Here is a 21020-nt window from a genome sequence, read left to right on the forward strand (position 1 = left end):
AAAAAGGAAAGAAATCTTGCTTCATCCATTCAAATTGTGTCCTACCCAGTCACAGCCTGCATTCCAGCTGCCTTTTCTCACTTTATTCTGCTATGCTCCACAGGGATGCCAGTGGAATGTCGAAGCAGCTTAGGATGACAGCAATGGCGGGGTAAAGAGGAGGGTGAGATCTGTATGCGAACAGGCGGGCTTGCAGTGGGGAATGACAGCAGCAGGGATGTGATTTTTTTCTCCTTTTTCCCCCCAAATTTTTTCTTTCCTTGGACACAAAACTAACATTCCTTATTTTTTTGTGTAACCAGAGAAAAGTTGATTTTCAAGCAATGATGGCTGCAAGAGATACTACTTTGATGGTGACTGAATATTAGACAGATGACAGTGGGACATAGTTCAGTGAAGACTAGCATATGTGTTTGCATGAGCATGTACCTGAATGTTTATGTGTGTGTCTGCATGCTATGTGTGGACTATATATATAACATTGAATTACTTGAGATGATGTATGCCATCTGGTGTTGCCGGAACATTGTATCTTCTCATGTACTCGTGCATCTCTGGGAAACTCTTCTTGACATAGTCCTCTGCACTACTTTCTCTTACTGTGGCAAATCGAAATCCCTGAGAGGGATGGTGCAACTGCAGGAAAGAAGAAAAAACAGAGATGTTACCTTCAGAGGGCCTTCAAAAAGCATTAATATTAATTAAGATTGGTTATATTACATTTCAGTCCATTTTTCATTTTCTTCAGTGGACATTATTGTAAGTTTTTCTTTTCTTTCTTTTCAGGAACATACTGACACTCAATATTCCTGCACTCTTGTGATTCAGAGAGCTGGTGAGTTGACGAAAAATATAATTACCTTAACCCATTTGCCCTGACAATAGGTGGTTTAATTAAAGACTACTGTATATCTGCCGACTTAAAGTTTAAAAGACTGCACTCTTCACAAGAGGGGCTCTTCTAAAATTGGGAATAAATACTTGACCTTCTGGTCTTCAGTTTTATCAAGCGAACATCAAAGACATTTTCAGAAATTACATAAAAGCAAATTAAATATCATAATCTCAAGAGAGACTAAACAAACATGTTCACAAAGGCAGACAGAAATTAAACAGTGGTGTGCCAGAAATGCATTAAACAAACACACAAATTAAACCATGTCAATATCAACTTTAAATTTGGCAAACATCAAAACCATGTTTTTAAATGAAAGAGTTTTGGTGCCTGAGAATCAAAATGTGTTTATTTTATTCTGAACTGATAAAATATTGAAAAATAGAGAGAAAAATGGAAAGTGCATGTTGTCTTTTGATGAAATTAAATTAAAACTACTTTTCAGCTCTCAGAAACTGCATTTATTCGCAGTGTCTCACTTCTCTAACGTTTATACCTTTGGGTCATGTATCCCTGACAGTTGTTCATAGGTCTTCTCCCCGACCATAACAGCAGCCAGATTAGCAGTGTAGGTGGACAGACAGAACAGACAGAAGATGGCCCAGAGATTCATCAGCAGGCGACCTGTCCAGCACTTTGGGGGCTTGATGGCCACTGTTCTCCCAAAGAGAATAGCGTAGCAAACGTTGAGCGCTGAGGAGAAGGAGAACACTCGGTCGCGGTTGCGTCCACGTGGTGTCATGCCAAACGGGCTGTGCCACTCATAAAGGGTGAGGAAGATGGCGGTGACATGGAGGGAAACGAAGATGCCAAGCCACATGGACCAGTGGAGAGGCCACATGAAGGCCCCGATGGGTGCAGCTGTGTCGCGAGTACGAACCTGGGCAGAGGGCACAGGATTGGAAAACATGTGGTGTTGTTGTCAGATTCAAGTTGTCTTACAAGTTGTTCTCATTTAGATAAAGCCTTAAAAATAGGGTGCTGACAGTTAACCTGCACTGTCTTATCCCAACGTGGCTGGGAAAATCAAGCACTAACAGTGGAAAAAAAATATCATATATCTGTTATGTATACCACTATAATACCACAGCTGTTTCAGCATTGGGTCAAGGTGTTTGGTTATTTTCTCAACATACTGTAAATTCAGAAAATAATGAAAATTACATGTAGGCCTGTTTCACCAAGTTGAACTAGAGGAAACTCAAACAGGGTCAGGAGTCTCACAAAAAGTTATGGAAGCAAGAAGGGATGCAAAGAAATAAATTGGAACCATGCAAGATGGGAAGAAGTTATAATTTCTCCATCATCCTGTACTACAAATAAATACTATATTTAATTACACCAGTTCACAAAGGGAAGCTGCAAATTCACTATGTTTACCCTATTTGGACAAAAAATTGTTTCGTAACCCAACAATGTACTGTTATCATGGCAAATCTACTGGTAAAGGTGTTGTTTGTGACACTGTTGTTCAGTCCAGGAAAAAGAAAACTCATAGATAATGGAAGAGACAGCCACTGTAAATAAAGCAGAACATCTCTTTCTGTAGGGGCATGTTAACAGGAAGACAGGACAGAGTGATTACCACGACCGCTATGCCTGTCCGCTGGTGAGACCAGGTATTGTAATTGCAGTAATAGGGTCACCTCACAAAGCTGTACAGTCATCAGTCTAACCCCATATGGGGAATTGCATTAGAATCCAATAACGTAGGGCTTGCAGTAATAAAACTCTGCCATATTGATACTGACCACCAGCATACCAAGCGGAGAGAGCTGAGGTGAGGTCAATGACAGAGAGTGGAGAAGGATGGAACAAAGAGTAACAGCAGTGAGAAATATAAGAAGTGGAAAGAAAAAAAAGAAGTGCAAGCAAAAGAGCTGTACTGACCAGAATTCCCAGGCTGGTGGAGAAGAAGGGCGAGGTGAAGTCAATGACTTGGCTTCTTGCTGAATTAATGCTAAAAGATGTTACTGCCAGATGGGCTGCGCCACTGAGCAGATCGCCCACCAATCCCGTCCAGCGACCATTCTTGAACCCCCCATACTTTCCGTCGCCAACAATATACAAGTCAAAAGTGAATCCCATGTCCTCTGCCAGCTTCTCCAGCAGGTCAATGCAGTAACCATAACAACATTTCTTCAGGTCTGTGGGAACAGATCCATTGGGTCCTGCAAGGTTCTGGAAAAGTCCCTGCAAAACCGATGATTCATTGGTGAGCGGGTCGAGGCACAACTGACCTGCGGGACACAACCCATCCCCATCCACCTCACGGGTAAATACAAATGGGTGCTCCACCAGTGTCACCACCCGCACGTGCAGCCGTGCGGATCTGCGCCAGTCACCTCCCGCTCCAGAACCCTGATGGCTTGGCCAGGCCCTCTGGTCCATCAGAACTTTCCCTCTGCGCCAGCGTCCCAGGCGGGTCCAGGTTGGCTGGCCTAGGGGGTCCAGCTGGAGGGACCAGATGTAGTGATGGGCTTCTGAGATGACATTCTGGCTGTGAGTGTCTCTGGATATGTAACCGCTCTGGCCCTCAAAGGTTGTGTTGGATAGAAATCTGAGGGGAATGAAGGGAAAGAGGAGAAAAAGAAATGACAGAAGGCGGGAGAAGGAGGAAGGCAGGGGAGGAGGGGGGTGGAAGAAGGATAGGAAGGAATGAAGACAGCAGAACAGTTGGAAAAGACTGTTTACACATAGTCTTTCTGTAATTTAAGTTAGAACACACAGTACATCTTAGGTGTTTTCTTCTGTGCAAGTGTGTACCTGGAAATAACTTGTGAAAACTGTGGACACTAGTTTGACAGCTCCACTAAACAACAAAACAAAAATAAACCATTCGATTTATATTTCCAAAGTTGATGGATGCTGACATCTGTTGTTAGTTAATATAGTAAGGTACATGACATCTTGTATACTGCCAAAACACTACAGGGTCAAGATATCAGCATTGGTCAGACATGTCGCATCACCAAAGTCTGCGAGGGCCCAGTCTGGTAGACTGGATGGTGAACATTTGGATTCAGCCAGACTGGGTTGGAATGTTTCAGTACCATGGACAGCGCACAGTGAAGTCTGTCTCATTATCCATATGTAATGCATATGGATAATGATTATTATTAGTGTCATGTACATAAGCAAAGTAAAGGTGTCATCTGGAGTTTTCTTGCAGTCTTACTCACCAAAACACATTGTATATCATCAATGCATTTCCTTCCTCATAAAACATTTCCAAAGCTGACCTCTTGAACATTTTCAAACCTGCAGTGTTAACATCCATGTTTATTTGCAAAAAATCCTTTTCTTCCCTGTTATTGGTGGTTATAGCTGCATTTCTTTGCATGTTACCACCATGTGTAGATCAGTGGAATAGTGTAAAACCATTAGCAGGAAGTTTTATTGTCTCACCCACATGCATGAGAGAGCGCATTCATGTAAGTATGCATGAGATAAGAGATCGGGGCTTACTCATAAAAAACTGCTTCATTGCGCTACTAATGGTCAAAGACTCCACAGGATGAGTTTTGAGGAAAGTTTATGTTGATATCTTCGCTCTTGTTTGTTAAAAAACTAGCAGGACAAAAATGTCCAGAAGTTGTAGATGATTAGTATGTAAGATAGTAATGGTGTAGTTGTGATTAGTCACAGCAAGCTCACGGAAAACACTACTACACAGGTTTAGTTGGCTAAAAGGGTATATGCTATAATAGCTGCATAATACCTCCGTGACCAACAGAGACAGAGAGGACTGTTGATACCATCAAACAGAAGCAACAGCAGATGTCTTGCTTTAGCATCTGATGTTCGAACTTTCCACGTTTCTATCTGTCTGTTCGGACATCTTATCTGTGTTGAGATTGACAGTTGACATTTGACCTTGGAAACTCAGTTCTGCAGGTTTGTGGCAATTGAGCAAACTCAATCTGCTGATGAGGATGGTGTGAAATAGTCACAAGTGAGTAAAAGGACCTTGAGTTGAGACAAATTCCTTGCTTAATTGGGTTTAAAAATGTACTTGTTTAGAGTTACGGAAAACTGTGGTCTTAAACAAGAAGTATTACTTGGTTAGGGTTCTTGAAATATTGTGATCGTGAATTTTAAAAAGGAAAAGTTGGCTGTTGGTAGGATACAGGAAATGAAAAACAGTCTCAAAGCATCACATTTTGTTGACCCATTGATCCACCAATGGAACGGTTGACAAACTCTGCTAAACGGCATTCAATCAATGCCACCTACTGTACCTACTTCAAAGTAAAGTCCTTTTTAAGTGAAGTCTTAATCTTTTGTCTTGTACCCCTAAGCGTATGTGTTCAAGTATACAGAAAGCAAAAACTCTTTATTTTTCCTCTATCTCTCAGTCTATTAAAAAAGACAGTGAGACTGCATGTAACACAATTCAAATCATACAATCAAGTCACTGTAACTGCAAGATGCTCAGCTATGAAATACATTTTCTGCTGGCTTGCTTTTTTGTTCATTTGCCATTAAGAATATCACCTTTTCCAGACACTTTTAGGATTTCTGTAGTTGGGATTTAAAAGCTTAAATGTACGATTATATTTTACTCTTGGTTAGTTTATACAAAAATCCCAATTTAATGGTGTAACACCAGCACCGAAGAGGTGTATTATCTTGGTGGCCTCAGTGGCTGTCTAGAGTGTGTGTGTGTGTGTGTGTGTGTGTGTGTGTGTGTGTGACAGCATAAGACAGACCATGGTCCAGTAATCACGCCATCTCTCTCACTGAGCCATGCTACCGGCTGTCTGAGAGTGTCAGATACCAGAGCAGATGCACACACTCACAACCACACACACACACACAAAAACACACACATGTCCATTGGACTGGATATGTTGTAAGGATGGATGTAAAAAAGAATGCAGGCATCTATTCTGTGCAGGCAGATGCACACCTCTCCGATATGCCTTCAGGAGTTAATGAAGTAAATGATGTGACCTTTTCTGAAATATCTTTTCCATGTCACCTTGCTCGCTGTAAACTTTCCCTTTTCACAACCTTGTCTACTTTTCTACATCTTTAAGAGGCGTTAAACCAACCTGACAGCTCAACTAGTCAGTCTGAAGGTCAGCGTCTTCACCGTAGCTTGTAGATGTTAAGCTACCTGGGGATTGTGTCTTTTTCCTCACACAGTGGAAGTGACATGTTCATGGAAATTCCTAACAGTGCAGAGGATGCTGCATGTTGGAAGTGAAATGTCACATTTTAGTAAAAGGTCACATATTATATAGTACTGGTTTGTACTTAATGTTAAGTTAAGACATCAATAACATTTAGTGTGTTTCATTGTTTAAATCTTAAGATACAAGCAGTGTCAGATGTGCAGAGCTGTATAGGGGGTGCTGAGTTTCACAATTTTGCCTGCAGCGGGAACACTCTTCTTAGGGAGATGCTCTCTCTTGGTTGTCTCTTTTACTCAAAAGATGCTCCAATATTGCTCTCTCCCACAAGTATAACAAACATGACATGCTACGACAGACATGGGTACAAAATGTCTAAGTTGCGCAGAGAAGTGCAATGAGTGTACATGTGGATTTTCAGGCAGCAGTAAACAGAAAACACAGAGTGGAGTGAGACTGCTGCTGCTCCACTCACAAAATCTAAAGTCCAAGGATGCTCATTACAACTGAGGTTGATATTGATTGGCTCCCCTCATTAACGGATGACTGAATTCCTCTAATCAGACCATACTTTGCAGCAGTTGAAGTGACACACCCACCGGACTACTCTGCTTGTGATGGCTCAGGATGTTTTTGAATTCTGATGTGGTCTAAAAACTAGGACACGGATTTGCATGTTTACCTTCACAGTCTGGAAGAAGCAGTGGTGGCCATGAGGATGTCATTTCCTATTGTGTATGAATTATTATTTTACAATGAGTTACATAAAACTGAGTTTTGAACGATTCCGCTTTTCCTGACTATTAACACTACAGCAGCTCAGCAGTATATCATATAATGAAATCAAAATATTTGGTTCAGCTGAAATTCATGGTAGAAATTTTCATAATTAGAAAAAATAAAATTGCAAGCAAAATGCCTGAAACAACCAGATTTTTTTTTCAGGTTTGGAGCATAGCTCATATAGTTTGAGACCACTTATAATCTTGAAGTCATTCAGTTTAATTGCTTAAAATCAACTACCAGTGTGCAAAACTGAGAGATGCTTCCTGTTTAAAATAAACTTTAAACTCAACTAGGCACATTCAGGGCTGCAACTAATGATTATTTTCATTATCAATTAATCTGTCAATTATTTTCTTGATTAGAGCATGAGGTGGTATCATTAAATGTCTTGTTTTGTCTGGTAAACAGTCCAAAACCTGCACATATTCAATTTACTATCATATATATATATATATATATATAATAAAGTGTAACTTTTACAATGGTTTGCTCAGATTTACCCTTAACCTTACTAAGTTGGGTACCGGCAGACCCCAGAGGTTCACTTTTTGTCATATCTCACAGGTGCTTTATTCTATCATTCCAGTGTTTCATGACTTTGTCAATTAATTTGTTCCTACTGATTTCATATCATTGTTTTCTGTTTCTGTTTTAATTAGTGCTTTTTAAAAATACCAATGAATTGGGGTAATGGGGGTCCCCAGTCAAAAGCACCCAATTCTGCCTATGCAGTTTTAATAGATGAAACTATTTATTGAGTTCATGTTTGCCATGGATCCTAATTTATAGTATCACACACTATCAGGGGGGTGGGGACACTCTGTCAGTCATTTTGAAGGCTTTGTAGAAAGATTGTGCTTATAAAAGCTGCAATTTGTATTAGACAAAAGTAAATATTTTTGTTTTACACAAAATGTAAATTAACTGTAACTTTCCTAAAATAGTAAAAATAATAATCTTTTTTTTCCAGATGAAATTAAATACGTAACTAATAATGTTTTGAGAAGAAATAAGTTAACATAGAAGATAATATTTTGCTATGATGGTTGTTTCTTATAGTATTCTATTCTTTAGGACCCCTGTCGGTAGTCCTTGTATGTTAAATATGTTGGTAGATTGAGGGTTAAAAGAATGCTTCAAGCTCGAACGACAAAAAGCTTTTGTCCTGGAAGCTGATGGCTAGACAGGTGCATTTTGGATACATCAGGTCTTTTCAGGGTCGCTGACTGACAAGCAAGACATTGGCTTCCTGTTCATCTGCTACAGCACCTCCTACGCTCTACATAAAAACCATGGTTTCACTTTTTATACAGTGCAACATGATTCATCTAAGCAGAAGAGACTTGATGGTATTTCAAGCTGAAGAGTGACGTCTGGATGAATCACATCCATTACACACCAACACTAACTCAATGTCATGTCCGCCCCATGTTCGCACCTCCTGAATCCCCTAAAAGATTTTGAGCATAATGTAGGCTATAATCACAAAGTCGTGTTTGTGTTCACATCACTGGCCATACCAGAGAGTGAAGTGAGTAAAACGGCAATCTGAATGAAAAGGGATGGCAATGCACTTAAATTTTCTTATCATATTATTTCATCAACAGTGTTAAAGATGTTTTAATGTTGGTATCAAAACATCTTGTTCTTAATACCAAAAGATACAGAAGTAAGCAAACTCAGCTGCCTTTTTAGCAGCATAAAAGCATCTGCCAAGAGCATTTCTCCCTGTTAAACCAATCCTTCCCTGCAGCAAACAGGAAAGTTACTTACATCGGTTCAGGGAGTACAACCCTCAGAGGGGGCATTTATTATGTAGTATTTTCTATCTTTATAGCACAGCCGGCTGGCATGTTAAGGATACTATACTTGGCTTTGGTGGGCATGCATCACTTTAAAACAATATCTTTCAAAAAGGATTGTCTCTGGTGGGAGAAAAAATGAAATGAGTAAAGATAACCTGCTGAGATTTGTCCTGGCTATATCTTATCTGTTAATCCAGGACTTTTGCCCCCTGTAGTTTATCTTTGTATCTGCATCCTCAGGGGTTATATACAGCATTTATTTCAGTACTTATGTGAAAATCTCTTTCTCCTGAACCACTGTCTTTCTTCTTTCTTTCTCTTCCGCTGTTTTGTTATCACATCTTTTGCCACCTACCTAGTAGCTCTCCTCCATCACCTTTTCAGACTGGTGGGCAAACCTTCTCAATCCCTCTCACTGGTTTATACACTGTATAAATACAGGTAATTTGGAACACCATGTTACTCTTTACACTTTAATACAAGCAACACTGACCCTGAACCACAAATTTAATGAAATGGACATATTTCAATCCATGCTGGACCTTCATCAGGTCAAAATGTTTAAAAAACAGTTACCACCCCCATACATATACCAGAAACTGTCCCCCAAGAAAAATGACAGTCATTTCAGCAAGTATGCAAGGAAAACAAGCGAGGAGAAAGGAGACGAGGAAATTTGTTTTAAGAGACATGAGACGTCCTCTCCTCTGAAGCGTCACGTGAAGCGACGTCCGTTTCTAATGATGGCGACAGCTGATCACAGCTGGATCAGCTGTCAGTCGGCTGTAACAGCTGTAGAAACTTCTGATGGAGTTTGTGTCTGCACACATGTGCACTGTGCTAATACTAATAAAGGTTCACAGTTATCACTGCTAGAGCTGTTTCCTCTCTGCAGGCTGTTACCTGTTTAACAAAAACCTAAATAAAAACCTGCATTCTGCATTTATACTGTGTCCTGCTCAGAGGCACAGGAACCACTTCTACTCGCAGAATGCGTTTATACTATTTATTGATTCTTTGCATCTGTATTTTTTAGATAACCCTGATAGTGAATTCATCATTCAATAACCCAGAACATGATCAGAGTGTCTTCTGAACACTGGAAAATATGTATTTGGCTAAATGTTTCAGGGCAAATGGAAATGATTTAACTCAAACCCGACGCTCAGGAATTTTCAGCCTCACATGTGACTGAATGGAAATGACGATAAATGATGTAAAATATAGATGTGTTTAACTGTTATTATGGATAACATTAAAGTCAGGAAGAGTCTGTCTGTCAGCAGGAAACAGTTTAATGGAGGTAATAACATCATGAAAAAAAATCTTTCTTATAAATGAAGAAAGTTGTTTATGGCTCTTTTGTTGATCAGACCGACAATTAACAGATTTTTAACTATGATGAATCAGAAAACAGACAAAACATAAAATTTGGGAATGATACACTTAATTTTAATCTGTAATCTGTCTCCACTTCAGTATGAAACTGCAGTGATGTATCAGATCAGTCTGATCAGCTGCAGCGTCCAATCAATAACTGATATCCAATAAGGGGGTGACTTCCGTGAAGGCTGCTTTCGTGTTTCCTCGCTCCTTGCTGATTGCTCCTCGGAGCAGCAGAGACTTGGGACGCCTGTCAAAATGGCACATCAGGAACAACTTCCGGTTCAGGCGAGGAGCGAGGAGACATAAATTAAGAGACTTAAAATGTACCCAATGTCTGTATAGGGAGGAGGACAGGGTGATTGGATAAGTCAACAAAGCATCAGACTTTAGCACTTAACAATGTTCTTATTTAACCCAAACCACAATCTTTCCCTAAACCTAACCAAGTCATTTTTGTGCAGAAACCTAACCAACCTTGACAAGTGTGTTGTCACAACATAAAACATATTTATTTTTCAATAGTGATTTGTAACAGTTTTAAAAGGCACAGACAAATTATATCCTCCTACCGATAACTGCTGATAGGGGTGTCAGATCAGAAAATACCTATGTGTAGGGTGACCATATGAGAATGGGTGAAATACGGGATAGGGGAGGTGGGGGTGGGCTTGGTCACATGACTACAGTGACCGTGGTCTCCAGTAGATTCCATTCAGGGGCGAAATTCATAAAAGGATTGCATGGCTTTTGTGGCTGCTTAACCTGTGCAAATGAGACAAAAAGAAACCGTGTAAGTCACAAAGCACCTGCAAAGAGTGAAATGCATCCCGAACTGTGCTGCCAAGCAAATAGTGTCTTTGTGCTCCTTTTGCTATTTGCACGTATATAAATGAGGTAATATGCATACGTTTGGTGCAAAATTAGCTCCTTCCTATGCAAATGAGCCTCACTGAAAAACAATCCAATTCGCAAAGACCAGTTCTATAGCCACACGCAGTTAGAGTGAAATGATTAGCTTCTTCAGAGAGTTGATGGTAAGTGAAGCGCACTCACTCACTCAATCCTCTCTCTCTCTTCAAATCTTCAGGCTTGTGTGGCACTGAATGATATTGAATTGATACTGAATGATATCAAGGGGGAAATCTTCAGTCAGGCATGGGGGGGGGGGGGGGGGGGGGGGGGATCAAGTTAGTATGGGGTTTTAGGCTTATCTCAGACTTTCAGCTACTTCAAAATAAAAATGTTCTGACAGTGATGATGGAGCTCAGGATTCATCCATACAGTAAAGGGCTGCTCCATTACACACGATTCCACTGTATAAACCCGGAATCTGTGTGTAACAGCTGACCTGCGTAGATGTGTAGCAGAATATGGAACATTAATTATTGTCAGATCCTGACTGATCCGGTGTTAATGAAGTTTCTGCTGCTGTGCTGCGCGCATAAATGCGCACAGCCTCTTTCTCAGTTTTGAGATGCACTTATTGTTTCAACTGCTGTGTGATGCTGCAGCCAACTGTGAAAAACAGCCAGCTGTGGGCAACAAACAGAACATCAGTACTGATGTTTCTGTGAAATCCCAGATACATTCAGTGACATCTGAACAACATTATTGTAAGATTCATATATTAATCTAACACGTTTTACACTTGCCTGTGTCACATTAATAGCTGACATTTCAGTAGATTATGTTATAGATGCGAAATACTAGAGGAGTAAAAGAAGCAAAACACGTTGGTTTGTGTTGCGGAGAGCTCTGTATGTGTGCATCACCGCTAATTAAAGATGCGCAATTTGAGGCTTTTGAGCTCTCAGCAGTTTTCATTATAGACCAATGTGTGTGCTGAAATGTGCCTGAAAGCCTGAAACACCGGAAACAGCTCCACTCACTCAATCAGACGCAAAACAAGGGCAAATTGCACTCAGCTGCAAAATTTAATGGGTCTGTTTGCGCTTTTTATTATCAAAAGTATTATTTTTGTTCATGAAGTCAACTGTCTGTCATTAGGAAAAAGAAACACAATAACTGAGTTGTATGTAACAGTGTGTAAATCATTATCCGTTACATAAAACTCATTTTATTTTATTCATTTCATCAGAGTGGTGCCTAATCACATCTGTCTACGTGACGCACATGTCAGATCACTCCTTCTCTGTGGCTGCCTGCAGCTACACTAATCAAAACTCGGGTTTAGTCTAATTTTCGGGACAAACAGGACAGGATTCAGGATTCAGTACAACTGCTCGTTATTTGGGACTGTCCTGAATTTTTCAGGATGTCAGGTCACCTTACCTATGTGTGTCATTCTGGAATGCAAGGACCAACAACATATTTAGACATTTGTTCTGAAGAACCTGTTGACATACCAATAGACTGAAAGATGAGTTGGATGGTTAACCACACCCATCAATGTTCTTTATGCTTTTTACATTATATACATAAGTGGAGTGACCATGGAGGCAGAATGGGCGACCGCCCTAGGGCCCATGCTCAGTAGAGGCCCTGCTGGGGAAATAACGCGCGACCCAACTGGGAATGGTAGAGCTTAACTCTCTATGGTAGTTCTCATCACTGAGGATGTAACTTAATCCCCCCTCCGACCACAATGTGGGCTGCAATGGCAGAGTGGTGCTGTCTGTATTTCTGCTCATTGACTCAGCAGGAAGTGGAGTCTGCAGAAGCAGCAATTCAAAGTTTATGACTAACTTTGCTGAAAACTTAAGCCAAAATATGAGATTTCTTTGTCTTTTTATGTTTGCGGTGAATGAGACTCGTAGGACGAAGTTTCAGCCATCTGAGGCGCATTAAGAGCTATTTGTGTTTGTGCATGGATGCCAGACTATCCAACCTCACTTTACTGTGTGTTGAGCATTGACGAAGACAAAGTGGTTGGCAGGTTTGTCACCATGAAGGAGAAGGGGTTTTAAAAGGGACTTTGATATATACAAAGTTCGTTAACCTGTTCAGATTATTTTGTTCTATGGAGGATGGTGGAATACACAAATGGACTACACTAGACTACAGCAGGCTGAACAGGGACAACAACTGGGGAGTGAAACATCCATAATTAGTCTTTATTAACTTAAATTTTGGTTATTTAGAAATCAGTCAGAATGTTAGATTAATGTTTAAGAATTAAACTTCTTTCAAACTATGTACAGTTATGGTCACCAACTCTCTCTCCACCTCCCTAAACTTGCATTTTGAGTGTAATTCATTTGCCAGAAAAGAGGCAAACCACACAATAAACAAAGTTAAAGATGATTTGACTGATAGCATTTTTATTTTATTTTCTACAGATATCATGATAATATTGTTATCATGAATTCTTTTGGCCACAATAATCATGTTGTGAAAATCTGATATCGTCATGCCCTAATGTAGACCACTGTGTCTAATTTTTGTTTATGTTATTCCTGTGTAAGAAAGACATGGTGCTGAGACAGTGCACCTGGCCTGTCGATGTCTATCTGCTGTGGTGTTGAACCGTTCGTTAATTGATGCATGCAGAGCGCCGCATGTTGTCCTTGGTGCTGAAACATCTGAACACGACTGGCAACCTATTTTCTTTTTTTTTGTTCTTCAGAACAAGGTTGTCTGACAAAGTGGCTTCAATGTGTGTATCTTAAACATAGGCTTGCTTAGCCCAATAAGTGATGATTTGTGTTTATAGATAGGATAGGATAGGATAAGTTAGGATATATCAGCGATTTTACAGTTGTGAATATTAAAATGACTTTATCAGAAGGGCCCCTTGAGAATGCTCTGCCCCTGTGTGCTGAGAGTCTAGCTCCGCCCCTGATTATATAGGATGACTGCAATTTGGAGATTACTTGGACTCACCACTTTGGGTTTGAAATAAGTTTAGTATAAGCAGTTATCCACTTAAGAATGAAAAAGACTAATGAATACAATTAATCACTATGAAACAAAGGCAGTATAGCAAATTACTGCTCACTAAGCAACTCCAATAGCAATTGTCCAATCATAGCTTTGCAATTGGAACAAAGCGCTCAGCACCAAGCCTTTTGTCTTATAATGTTAAAAGTGAAACAAACCATTTGAAAATATATAATAAGAATGCCTGAATGTATAACCTCTATCTTGCTAGTCCAAGTACTGTATGTAAACTAAGCAGTTTATGTTAAAATGAAATAACCGAAATATGTGATGTTACATTTTTCCATAATACTGAGAATAACTAAGTCTATACTGCAACACAAGAACAATGCTGTTTCTTTATTCCCATGTCTTCTACAGGGATTATCAACTGATGAGAATTTTTCTTTTTCGCCTTGGACTCCGCTTTAGCCTCAGTCTTTTAGCATATTATATAATACAGTATCTTGTGGGCAGGTGGAAATTTTGGTGAAATAGTGGTGCTAGAGGAAAGAATTCATAGACACCAATTGGGCTCAGCCTCTGGAGATCATATATTTCCAACCAGCCTACAAGAGTTTTATATTCATTGTGTAAAATAGATTTTGATATTTCTCTTGAGAATTTTTCCCTGATGGCTTCAAATTAGCAGTATAATTGTAATTTCTAGGAGACAAGATTGAGATGAAAAGAGTCTTTGCACACAGAGTTCCTATCCAAGTGTGGCATCACTGTGCTGCTCTGTGTCCCGTATACTCCAGTGTCCCTTTTGGGCTTTTTCCTCACTGTAATGCTAAGTGATGTGTCTTGAAAGAATTTTCCCACAGGACAAAGTGAATGAATGTCCAAGCGTACAGCTCTTAGAGTGCTCAGCAAATGGAACCCAGTGGTAAAAAGAAAGAAAAGATCTGTGATGTGACCACTGGGATGAAGACTTTATCCACGGTATAGCCCGACCCTTCCTGATCTTTCTTGGATCAAAGCCTGAGAAAGCGTGTGGAGAGAGATGGGAATGAAAGTAATAATGAATAAATCAACTATAGAGCCAAGAAGAGTAGCCAGCGGTAACTGATTAACTCTATTTGAAATAAAGAATTATTAATCATCTGATTTCATAATGGAATCAGTTCAGTCTCTACATTATTAGATTATTTTGTTTCATTTTCCATCTATACATTATTTATGTCCTTATATTTAGCCTGTAATAATTCTAAACAGGCAGAATATGCTTAATCTTGAGACATTTAAAATTTTCCTCAGCTGTACAAATTGGCAAGATTCCCTAAGAATCATTTACTATTGGGAATTGAAAAAGAAAGATTTCCACAGAGACAGTTGTACACCCCAGCCAAACCTTACACCACATCTGGCTGATTAGCTCCCATCCTTTTACCAGTTTAGAGTTCTGTGCCTTCTTGCATACATACATGCACACTGCATATCACACTTAGCCTACTGTATATCATTACCAAATGTTTCAATTATAAAAATGGTCACACTTTCGTCATATAAAAAGTGGAATAAATTTAGAGACATATTTAATAGTATTAAAGCTGCACATGTTTTCATACTGGCAGTTTAAAATTAAAACTACAAAACTATAGTTTTGAAAAAGAAAACAATTAGATAACAGAACAAAACAGGTACAGTACTATTGGTGAGTTCAACTTTTGCAGTGAGCTTCTATACATTATTGTTCTGAAGGCTGTTTATATCTCACTCCTAAATTATGATTTGTCTCTTACTGTATGCAGAACAACACCACCAAACACTGGAACCAGCAGCACCAGTTTTGTAAATAGAGCAAACATTTATTGTGTTAATTAGGAGGATTCTCATGCTTTTCTTTGTGAGTAAGTCTCACACACAACCTGGCACTCTGATTTCACCTCATATCACTGTTCGAAATTTCTCAGTCACCCCCTCGGCTATTACATACCCACCATCCCTATGTAAGCCCTCACATAGCCTGGAGGAGAACATCTGGGTAAACGTCTGGCCAAATGTTATTGTATGCATGGTTTTGCTCTTCAGTTTGCCACTATCTTTACACACTTGTGATTTGGATTCTCTTATCCATTTCTGTGGGCCCAGGATTTACAGCATAATCTTGATTGCTTTTTACTTTTTTCTCCTCTTTCATTGTTTGAGAGAGGGATTCTTCCTATATCCAATGGACTGCACTCTTAAATGTTTTTGCTCCTTAAATATTTGATTTTGTTAATGTGTTACACAATTCCAACCCTTAATTGCTACAAAGTCTGCACTTTTCACATCCTGCTAACAACATATGGCTCTTCCTCTCTTGCTTGGACACACTAGAAGTAGTCTAGCATCCAGCCGATGGTTTCTACAATGTATCACCTGCCATGACCCTCCACAACACTACAGTTGTCTGATGACAAACACCTCTATATGTCATCAGCTACTCCCCCGTGTGACTGGTTGATTGCTTTGGCAGCGACTCTACTGCAACCGTAAGTCCGTAATCACCATGCAGTAAATTCCCTGAAGGGTTTCAATGTCCAGCTTGAGAACCACCACAGCCTCTCTGCTGCTCATCTGTCACATAGTTTCTGGCTTCAACACTATTGTGGTGTCAACAGTTCCCTTCAGGTCAGCTCATCCACCGAGCACCTGATATAACAACTCCACGATGCAAAACCAAAGGCAGTCCCCTCACTGCAAAAGAAATCTCTAAAATGACTGAAAATGGCTGCAGGTTTAACACTGTGAAGGGTGTAAAACAGAAGTTCCCAACCTGGGGGTTTTATTCACATGCTCATACAGTAAGTGCGGTGAAATTAAATAGCTGCAATAAAGAATAATAATTACCATATGAGTAAAAATAGGAATTAGAAAAATATATATAAAGGATAAAAATTCAAAGATAAAATAATTAGAAATATATGTTATATAAGTATAAAATGCTGAAGTTATATTAGCCCAGTTCGTAGGTGGGTTGTGCAATATAAAAAATGTGAAATGTACATACGTAAGTGTACTTGTACACACTCAAATGCAAATGAGCAGGGTGGTGCAAAGGATTCACAGGGGAGAACTACTAGAAGAGGCAGAGGATATATAAAATAAACTGATGAATATACATTGTTGTTGTTTTGTTGTTTTGTTTTCAGGGCTCAGAAGCCAAAAAGTTTGGGAACCACTGGTGTAAGACAAGGACTACAAGCTCTCAACAGAAAAGTTTGAATGTTTATCATAACTTAACAACTTGCTTTACAATGTAACACCACTAGGAGGAGGTCAAAGGGGGACTTAAAAAAATACTTTAAATCTTAAAAAAATTATATTTTCACTTCTATGGAGGCTTCAAGTAGTGTTAACTTTGATCTCAGTCTTTTTATTTATCTACTCATGTGAGACTGCTTTCATTTATTTTCTTGCACAATAAGTTTTAAAAAACTTTTTGAATAAAGGTTGATTTTCACTAAAGAGGAGAGAGGTATAAACTTACATCAGCTTAATCTTGGTAAGACTTTGTTAACAAGACCTGCAAAAGAGAATTTCAGGACCGCAGATACAACAGGCACTGCAATAGAAGTCTGAGCTTGAGGTTGGTTGATCAATGATTCTCTAATTGTGGTGTCTAATTAGTTCAGTGATTTTCTTTGTTGGAGCCACACTGTGCCACCCTGGCAGTTTGCTGGTAACAGGTGGAGAGTTTGAAGTCAATCTAGGTTAACTCACTCGAGTCGTGCACACCGCCTAAACCCACCCTCCCACCAGAGCACCCCAGAGCGCCCTACAGTCATGTTCCACCAGAACATGACTGTGGGGCGCTGATATAAAGTGTACTGAACAATGGCAACCTACTCTTGCTGCTAACCTTTTTAGCTTGATTTCATTGTTTGGAGGCAAACATCTTCTATTTGTCAGCTCCTCCTTTCAGCATCTGCTACTCTTTTCACACGACCAGTGGCTCTTTTGACTAACAACTTGTTAAATATCAAATCTTCCCTATGCTACTTTAGGTTTTCAGAATGAAATCCCTCTATCTTTAATATAAACACTAACTTGTACTATATTTCTTAGCTTATTTTTTTTATGTACGTTAACAAACCTTTATTCGGTATTACAGCAGACATACGACAAATGTTTGTTGTGCCAAATGTTGCCAGTTGTCTGCATTTAAAATATGTTCAATTATCTTACACCACCCTTTTTAAAAAAAAATTGTTGTAAGTTATGTTAACACTCTTATATTATACAACTTTTTTTTTAACAAACTGAATTGAAACAGGTGAACTAACATCACTAGCATGTATTTAAATAAAAACAGGGCCTTAAGATTAATTATTATAAAATAAAAAATAAATATATCCTAAGGGGCCTGAAGGTATTTGTAATCTCTCCAAAATGTCATCATTTGCATCAACTTGCATCCACCTCATTCTCATCCACAGATCCCCAGTTGAACTCAGACTTAATAAAAATAGCATTATTATTGAATAATATAAAACTTTGATGTAGCAAAGCAGTTCACCTGGGTCTAAATGTCCAACAGCCCTGAAGCAAAATAAGTGAAAATTGGTTTCAAAATATATATAGTCTGACTTTCAGGAACTTTGCTGTACAAATAATCACATCTTTCCTTTGCAGAACTGGAGGACAGTCAGCTTCAACCTTTTGCCACACCCTCAGCGCATTTACATATCTTACTGTCCCTCAAGCCATCTACAGCCCCTCTGTCATCATGTGGAATATTATGACTGATGAATGAAACAGTCAATATGTTATGAATATTATTTTTTATATTTTATATATATTATATTTTGTGAATATTTAGCACTTTGTCCATACTGCTTGTTGACTAATGGCATGTGTTTAGTAGAAAACAATGCAGAGTCATCAATCGGTTACCAGCACATGACAAATTATCTTGAGTATGTATGTAAGGAGGAAAACTATGAGACAACCAAAAATAGGACAACAAAAGAAACACAAACTCTAAAAGCTTTACAGCTCCTAATACCCACGGGTGGTGCTGCCTTGAAAATCCATAGAGATCATACATTGTGATGTAAGTGAAAAAATATGCATTAAAGATTTTAAAAAGAAAATCAAACCAAAAACATTGTTAGATATGCACACAAATATATCTCATACAATGAGGAACTAAAGTTAATGGTAATAGATGATGACTGTGACCCTGATTCAATTTGTTGCCAATCTTTATAACCTAGAGAGACATATGGAAATTGGAAAAAGAACAATAAGTCAACATCTATTAATCCTTGTAGTGTGAATACGATCGGACAGTCTAAACAGTTCCCCCACTTCACAAAAAGTGAATTACAAAAAAAAGGAACATTTCTGGGAGAAAGCAGCCTTCCTTATCTTGCAGGTTACATACAAACATACATCCTTTCCTCTTCCACTGCTTCCCCAGTTGGTTATATCATATATTGCTATCTAATACCTCCAGATTTCCCTGAGCCAGGCATATGGCTGACTCTTCCAAATCCCCTGTGTGTGTAACAGCTTGGATTAGACCAAGTCTCCAACATGGGAAACTAAACCTCCTCAGGTAAATCCCCTGGCTTCACAGGGTCAACAACAGGGCTCTAATAAATTTGGTAAACGGTGCTGTGACTCCTGTTCTTTGTTCTGTGATATGTAAAACGCTGACTGACTGATCAACAATTCATAAGCCGCTTAAAATAAACCGAAGGAATGTAAACAAAATCAGAAATCTCCTCCAGCTCCCCCAAGTTCACTATGTTTAAATAATTCTCTTCCTGGGACGACCACTCTGCTGATTCAGGTGTTTTGAGGAGAATCTCAGTAGGAAAGGTCAGACTCTAATTGTAATGCAGTGGTGTGTGATCACACACTCTTCATCACTCATATCTCAGCAGTATAGAGTAGCCCAGCTGCAGATTACAGCGCTGCTGTTGAATGCAATTCCTCACATGTCATCATTTTACCACAATGCTGCAGTTATGGATTGTATACAGTGCGCCTATGCAGATGTGTATGAATAATGTGTTTCTGTGGTGAATTCCAGTCTTTTCAGCTGAAATGTGACAAAACATCTGCATAATGCGAGAAGCAGTTTCTTCAACAACAAAAGGATTACATGGAGGAGACAAAGTAGAAACAGGAAGCATATTGACAGTGGAAAGTGACAGCGTGAGGGGTGGAAAGTAGGATGGGAGCTGTTTGGCGGAGATGATGAAAGTTCAGTTCACAGCTTATTACAATAAGAGTTAAGTTTTGTTTTTTTAATTCAATAATGACCATAATGCAGATCAGAATTTTTTTTCACCTTAATAAAGCCTATACAAGTGTGTTAGTATGTTTTAGCACCATATCTATGTGTGGCTATCTATGTGTGGTAGAATTTTTTTTTTTTTTTAGCATTTTTCAGCTCATTGTTTTGGTTTTCCGACCTGAAACTTTGCTGTTTTGCTTAAGTCTCATCAGTATCATTTTCATTAGGCAGCTATTTTTAGTGAAAAACCTCTAAAAACCCAGTGTACGCTTCCTGGCCAGCACTGAATGGCAAATAGATGTCAGCAACCAGCTGGCAAACATAGTTTAGCACTTAGATGCTAAAGAGCAAGACATTCTCATCAGGAGTCAGTGGAACCCAAAACAGAACTAAGAGAGTGGATATTGGACCTACATTCCACATGTCCAGAAACACAACTCCAAATGAATGATAATGTTGCAACGTACCTGCTGGATGTATAAATAGGCAGCAGTCGCTAACAAGCAAGCGGGTAGCCCCTGGTTTGAAAAGTGAAGCCAATGCGGAAGTGCCTTAAACCTGCATTCTTTGTAATGGCCAGCAGGGGGCGACTCCACTGGCTGCAAAAAGAAGTCCGATTGTATGGAAGTCTATGAGAAAATGACCCTACTTCTCACTTGATTTATGATCCCAGTAAACACTTTCCTAATGAGTTTATGGTCTCAAACACTAGTATTAAGTCTTCTTCAATGCATCATGATGTTCATTTTGTAAATTATGGCCCCATTTAGAGTAAAATAGATGATTAAGCAGCATATGCTTTAGGGTAGGGCTACGTTGTGATTGACAAGTCAGCACCACAGCGACAACATTGATTACGTAACGTAACCATGGCCCCAGATTCACTGAGTATAGGT

At 39.2% G+C, this 21020-nt stretch overlaps 1 protein-coding gene across 1 annotated transcript in view; it reads right to left on the reverse strand.

The window, feature by feature from the left end:
- Window positions 1-21020, reverse strand: part of grin3a (glutamate receptor, ionotropic, N-methyl-D-aspartate 3A) — a 53878-nt gene that overhangs the window by 18887 nt on the left and 13971 nt on the right. Inside the window, exons 3-5 of the mRNA XM_044334667.1 lie at window positions 2786-3455; window positions 1392-1775; window positions 491-636 (exon numbers count right to left, since the gene is read on the reverse strand). Coding sequence (XP_044190602.1) covers window positions 491-636; window positions 1392-1775; window positions 2786-3455 — 1200 coding nt within the window. The remainder of the gene's footprint in view (window positions 1-490; window positions 637-1391; window positions 1776-2785; window positions 3456-21020) is intronic.

This window comes from Thunnus albacares, chromosome 18, assembly GCF_914725855.1.
Source record: "Thunnus albacares chromosome 18, fThuAlb1.1, whole genome shotgun sequence".
Taxonomy (NCBI): Eukaryota; Metazoa; Chordata; class Actinopteri; order Scombriformes; family Scombridae; genus Thunnus; species Thunnus albacares.